Consider the following 6,676-nt stretch of genomic DNA (forward strand, 5'->3'; position numbering starts at 1 on the left):
CTACCAACGACTATAAAGGAACTCATGAAATTCTTGGGTTTAGTGGGATATTATAGAGCTTTCTGCAGAAACGTTTCCACTGTGGTTGCACCTCTGACAGACCTTCTGAAAAGCAATGTGAAAGCAATGTAAAATACATTTGGTCCTCTGTCTGTCAGCAGGCTTTTGAAGATGTGAAGATGATGCTGTGCAATTCTCCTGTCTTGTTGGCTCCTGATATGAATAAGCCTTTTCAGCTCCAGGTTGATGCCAGTCATGTTGGTGCAGGGGGAGTCCTTTTGCAACTGGATGACTTTTCAATTGAAAGACCTGTGAGTTTTTTTCTAAGAAGTTTAACAAACACCAGCTGAATTATTCAGTCATTGAAAAATAGACCCTTGCTCTTATTTGGTCTTTACAGCATGTTGAGGTCTATGTAGAATCAGGGCCTCTGACTGTTTTCACAGATCACAATCCTTTGACCTTCTTGAATTCTTTTCGCTGCCCAAATCAAAGACTTGTGAGATGTTCATTGTTTCTGCAATCTTTTTCCTTAGATATTTATCATATCAAGGGGAAGGATAATGTCATCGCGGATGCTTTGTCAAGAGCACCAAGTCAGTAACTTTTTTTTTCTACCCTTTTCTCCTTACCTGTCCAACAGTCACTTCAAGGTACCGGTCGTTGAGTTTTGGATGGGATCGGAGAGGATCTAAGTTTTGTTTCATTTCAGCTGGTCTGAGATATTAGTGCACTTAATTTTGTTTCTCTATTTCTCCAGATGTTAATGCAGAGGTTGCCCAAGGTTCCAGTGGGACCCTGTCTTGAAGAGGGGGGTGTTGCGGCCCAAGGCCTTGTCTGTTACTACCCAATAGTAAGTCCCGCCCACTCCCCACAACTCTTTGGACTCACTACTGCCCAGTTCTCTGTCTAACAGGTCCGGAAAACCCCCAGAAACTCGAGTCTTACCCTAGAGATAGTTTGTGGAGAATTATCTGTTTAAACTGGGGTCGGAAAGGACTCGTCTAGCTCTGACTACCTTCGATCCAGAAGTTATGACCCTTTACAGTTGAAGAGCAATCCGCTGAGTAGCCTTCATGGCGGCATAACCCCTACAACCACTCCTGTTAACGGTAGCTCCTCTCCTAAAATAACGGCACTTGTTAACGGCTAGATTAAGTTTAGTGACTTAGATTCAAGTCCCAGGGTCATTATTTTAACACTCACCAGAGTAAAACACAAAGCCACCCTGTTTTTAGGATCATGTTTGTTAACTTTACCACATTTAGGAGAACCAACAATAATTAAGACTGACACAATTAAACTCACTGTTCACAATTCTCATTAGAATTTTAGAATTACAATTTTATTAAGCAAGCTTTAGCAGGGGCATATGACAACAGATTAAATTCCCAAGAGTTATAAAAGAAGCAAAAATATAATGAAATCAACTAGGATTAATCACATCCTATCCTTGTTCTCATCCCTAACCTGTTTCACTAAATTCACTGAGCGAGGCTTTGGGGGAAGCTGGTCAACTCATACCCGATGGTTCTTGGTCTCGGCAGCTGTAATCTTTAGATGTCCTTGGTCAGAGTCTTTGTCCAGCCGGAGCAAAGTCCTCTTTACTGAAGAGAAGCGGAGAGAAGACTCACGCTGTCCTTTGAACGTGCAGACTCTTTGTCTTTGTAGGACCTCCGTCTCTTATCCAAGTCGGCTGCTACTGGGTTGAGAGCGTTGGGTAGAGGCAGAGGAGTCGGTCGGATCTGGAACCGGAGTTGGTGGCCGGTGGAACTTGTCCCTTCTTATCGGCGTGAAGTCTTTGAGCTTTTTCCTCGGTCCCGGGTGTGGTCCTCCGCTAGTCTTTAGCCTGCTTCTCTTGTTGACTCCTCTTCTGTGCTGGGGATGAAGAACACTCTTTTTCCCTCGTACATCAGTATTTATGCCCTGTGTTTTCATGGAACCCGCCCATCGCATTATGTCATTACCTGATGTCATGCAAGGCAGGGCTGCCTGCAGAAAGTACCGGGCTCTTCCTCAAGCCTCTAATGACTCATTCCTGCCTCCTCGCTTCATCGGGGCATTTCCCTTATTTTCCGTTGACCATCTGTTTCTAATTCTGCCCCACCCTTGCTTCTCGCTCACTCATTTGATGACTCATCCTTCGGTTCCTCGCCTTTCGCTCAGTGAGGAGTGTTTGCTTTTTCCTTACCCCAGTCTTCATGATTTTAGTAATAAATGATAACCATACATAGTCATGTTAATCGTTGTTAACTCAAAAGTATAACCTTCAGTTTTCCATAATGTAATAAAATCAACTGATTAAGAGTACAGAGTATACATTATTATAACATTCACTTGATTAAAAGTACAGAATATATGTTTTGATCATACACTACAGACATTTCTTCATTGGCATGTGTATTATCACTTTATAATCACTTATCACTTATAATCATCATTTAATCATTATACAGGGTATACTGTTATTCCTCAGGCCTTTATTCCGTTTTTCTGCATGCACCTGGACAGATCTCACATACTCATACCAGATTTAACGACAGCCTTTCCTCTGGGTCTCTAACATCCATGTCTTTGGACTTTCTAATTGGTGCTGATTGGAAGTGGAGGCAGCTGGCCAGTGGCTACAGATAACGGTCCACCTTAAGACACACCACTTCCTCTGACAGGGCAGCTCATTCTTTCTGTCTCCCTGCCACTCTATCCTTTCTTTCCCAACCAGTTATGATTTTTGTTAAATAAATTCCCTTTTAAGTTATCCCTTGTGTTGCTTCCCTTTCATTTGTTGTGGTTTAAGAGCCAGACCATAACAAACAGACTGAGGAAAAACCGTATAAAAACCAGAGAGAATATAAATTCTTTGTCAATATTTATTTGAAGCTTTGCAGCATTTGGAGTCTCTGCTCACTGAACAGTCAGGAGAAAGAGCCTCAAGCAAAACACAGCAAACTGTTTATAGGAAACGTTTCATTTAATTCACACAGTTTAACAATCTACTTGGCTACAAAACACACTGCAAGCAAACGCATTTTATTTCATGAAGCAAATTAAACATTATGGCTGTCATAAGAATGAAAAAAGAAAATATTCTACGACTTTATAATAATCCAGAGTTCAGAGAAACAGCTTCAGAAGACTTTCCCATGATCACAAGCTTTACACAGGAACCATAACACTGTTATGCATTGATCCACTCATAATCATAGTAACCATAAAATGTTCCATCCCATCTGCAGGCTAAGACAGACATGTAGCCGACGTGTTTGTTGCTACCTGTACTTGGTCTGCCAGTCACCAGAACCTCATTATTCACACAAAGTCCGTTTGTCCTTTACAAAGCTGTTGAAATACTAATTATATGCGTCCATGAATTTCAGCCAGTGAAGCTCATTTACAGCGTATGTACTCTTCGTGTTGATTGGTAGTTAATGTTATTGTAGTAGGAGATCAGAGGCAGCTTGTCCACATCGTCTGACATATTTCCCTCCTCCGTCTCATACAGGTTGATCCCGACGGCAGCCATTTTGTTCATGTATCTCTCTCTCGTATTTGGTCAAGAGTGTCCACATGTTTCTTGTTGTTGGTCTTGAAGCCATGGGTCCACTAAGCATTGTACATGCACTTCCCTACTAAGATGGCGCGGATCACTTCTGGTTCAGACTTGATGGAACTGGATGTATTGGATGGGTTATCATGGCAGTGAAGACATACACCACCTACAGGCAGCTCACAGTATTACAAGCCAGGATCAACTGTGTTGCATTTGTCACAATTCAAAACCCCAACTAAGACGAGGACACAAACTGGGTCCAGGGCCTGAATGGAATTGGCCACCTAACCTTTGACCCCAAATATCCTATCATATGCTATCCTTGCAAGGTTGATGAAGAGCAGATTTTGATGAAGAGGGTTTTCTGTTACATTTCGTTGAATGTTTTGCTTTGTATTCCCTTCTTTTATAAGTTTTACTTTAGTAGGTTTAGTCCAGATACAAATTTCTGAATGTTGAACTTCCTTCCTGCTGCAGGAGCACAGAGACGTTTCATCATAGATACACAGACGGATAGATTTCCAGGAGTCTGAAACATGTCTCTGCTCCTTCCTGTGGATGTGAAAGAAGATCCTTTTCTCCTGGTTCCTTCAGACTGCAGGCTCCTCCTCTAAGCTGCCTTCAGCTCTGGATCCTTCATCATGATGGTTGTTTTCTGCTCCAGACTTCTGGTTTCTCCTGGCCTGGAAACAGAGGATGGTTCAGCTTCAATGCAAGAACTTTCCCAGCTGAACACATCATGCATGATACATGCAGTACCTTAAAGTAGAGGACCAGGACTGATCCCGGCAAACCCAGCAGGACGACAACCAGTCTGATGATCAAAGCAGTGAGATAGTCTGAAACCGAACGAAACAGATTCAGGATCAGCTTTCATCAGACGAGTTAAACCAGAAATGTACAATAATCATATAGACCCTTGTTTTCATGCTGCCTGTAGATCTGATCATGAACATTAATATCATCAATCCTCATCTCTGACCTCATGAATGAGGCAGACAGCTGCTGGTTCACCTGAAGCAGAACTTCTCCTGATGGACTCCATGAGTTTACCTGAGACAGTGAGGTTGAGAGGCTGGCTCACAGAGGAGAAGTTATGGGAGAAAACGTAGACGTGGTAAAGGCAGCGGTAGGTTCCTTGGTGGGCGTGGCCAGCAGCAGCGAACAGGAAGAGGGCGGAGTGATTAACAGCTGGCAGGGTGTGGTTCAGAGTGTAGTTAGAGGAGCTGAAGATGAGCTGGAAGGAGCCGCCTTCATACTGAGGCCTGATGGAGCACATGATGCTGAAACCTGAGCCAATGAGGAGCTCAGACCCCTGCTTTCTGGATGTGGAGACCCCGTCAGTGGAGGAAGAGAGGAAGATGAGCGGCTCAACCAGCAGATCTGGGAACGCAGAGGAAACACAGAGACAACTGGATCTAATCTGAGGTGGAAAACAAGATGGCATGAGAACGAGACAGGAGCTCATCACACTGGTTACCATGGTTACTAGCATGTTTATACATGGTAACTTGCAACTTTATGACAGATCTTTAGTCTGTCAGTAATATTTAAATTATTTTAATTTCCCTCTCCTCCAGGTTTCAGGTTCTTAGTTAAAGGTGACGGTTTCTCTGCAGACATCTGGAACCTGATGAAGAAACATTTTAAAACACATAAATATGAGAGTTCAGAGTTACCTGAGCAGATTAACTCATGGCTCCAATCACTGTTTCTATCATCAGGTATACAGTTCTTTAATTCAGATCCAGACTGCAAACAGTCAGACATGATCAACCAAACTGGTCTCTTTGAAGCTTCCATTGATTTTCTTACTGAAACAGCAGAACCACAGTCCAGTTCAACACAAACTACAGCAGTTGAGTTCTTGTCCCAGTCACCACCCCCAACATCCACTGGTCTCCAGTCTTCTTGATGTTTCATCTCCAGTCTCCCGGCACATCGGCTGGTCTCTCCCACCAACCTGATGGGCGCTTGATGTGAGCAGAGACAGAGAGTTCATTAATGCAGGAAGTGAAGCAGTGAACAGCAGCAGGTCTGCAGATCCTCCTCTACCTGAACAGGTGAGTCCAACAGCTTGACCAGGTGAGCAGCTGTTTCTAACTGAACTCTTCCTGCTGCTGCAGGTCAGCAGAGCAGACTCACTGCCTTCACACAGGAACTCTCTGCTCCCCACTGGAGCCTCTGCTGCTCCATAGAGCGCCCCCTGGAGGACTGAAGGAGGCCCACAGTCAATCTCCCTGCAGACCACCTCTGCATCCTGCAGGTCAAAGTCTTTTTCACACACTGAGGACCACGACTGGTTGGTCTTCACCTCCAGTCTGCCTGAGCACCGGTTGGTCCCTTGAACCAGCCTGACTGAGTCTGTGGATGCAGAAAGAAAAAAAGTTTAAAATCATTCAGAACTTTATTTTTTAAACAGACATGGAAACATCTCTGGGTTTGATAAAAATACAAAGAAAATGTAAAGAAAACCAAACTAGAAAAGTTCAGAGCCTCAAAGGTGGAGTGAAACCGACTGTTCCTTTAATTTTATCATTCATTTTATTTTTGCTGAATTTATCATATTTTTGGGACATAAATATGTTCAGAAACTCATTAAAAGTTAAACAATCTTTGTTCCTTGTGTAATTGTTAATATTTCAGTGGAATTAAAAATAAACATAGCAAAATTTCTCAACAGCGCCCCCTAGTTCAGTCAGGCCAACAACCAGAACAAACAGAAGGTTTTCCTGCTATTTGCACTAAAAACAGGAAGTCCACCATTTTGGATAAGTTCATTTTCTGTAGATTTTCAAGTTTTGAATATATCTGATTTCCTCTAACTCCTCCTGGGATTTTGATGCATCAACTTCAAAGCAGCAGAGAATAAAAGTTATTAAAATGATGAGTTTTTGTTCATCTATTTGGGCTAAACTGAGAACTTTATCTGGATATTTAAATTATTTTAGTTTCCCTCTCCTCCAGGTTTCAGGTTCTTAGTTAAAGGTGACGGTTTCTCTGCAGACATCTGGAAGCTGATGAAGAAACATTTTAAAACACATAAATATGAGAGTTCAGAGTTACCTGAACAGATTAACTCATGGCTCTGATCTCTGTTTCTATCATCAGGTATACAGTTCTTTA

At 42.6% G+C, this 6,676-nt stretch overlaps 1 protein-coding gene across 1 annotated transcript; it reads right to left on the bottom strand.

Annotated features, from left to right (window-relative positions):
* Positions 1–4,124: 4,124 nt before the first annotated feature.
* LOC145550474 (uncharacterized) lies at positions 4,125–5,232 on the bottom strand. Its single transcript, XM_081604397.1, has 3 exons — positions 4,604–5,232; positions 4,310–4,389; positions 4,125–4,233 (listed from the first exon to the last, which is right to left on the bottom strand). Exons 1-3 carry the CDS (start codon positions 5,043–5,045, stop codon positions 4,141–4,143), a joined length of 615 nt encoding a protein of 204 aa, XP_081460523.1. The 5' UTR covers positions 5,046–5,232; the 3' UTR covers positions 4,125–4,140.
* Between the last annotated feature and the right edge of the window lie 1,444 nt (positions 5,233–6,676).

This window comes from Poecilia reticulata, unplaced genomic scaffold (assembly GCF_904066995.2).
Source record: "Poecilia reticulata unplaced genomic scaffold, P_reticulata-male-v2 Scaffold_55, whole genome shotgun sequence".
NCBI classification, from domain to species: domain Eukaryota; kingdom Metazoa; phylum Chordata; class Actinopteri; order Cyprinodontiformes; family Poeciliidae; genus Poecilia; species Poecilia reticulata.

What these genes read in the sequence shown, in the direction of transcription:
- LOC145550474 (XM_081604397.1), bottom strand. Translation starts at nt 5,045, where the DNA reads ATGCTAGTAACCATGGTAACCAGTGTGATGAGCTCCTGTCTCGTTCTC. An exon ending in TCTCAACCTCACTGTCTCAG is followed by an intron (nt 4,390 to 4,603) that starts GTAAACTCATGG and finishes GTTCGGTTTCAG; the next exon opens with ACTATCTCACTGCTTTGATC. An exon ending in TCCTGGTCCTCTACTTTAAG is followed by an intron (nt 4,234 to 4,309) that starts GTACTGCATGTA and finishes CTCTGTTTCCAG; the next exon opens with GCCAGGAGAAACCAGAAGTC.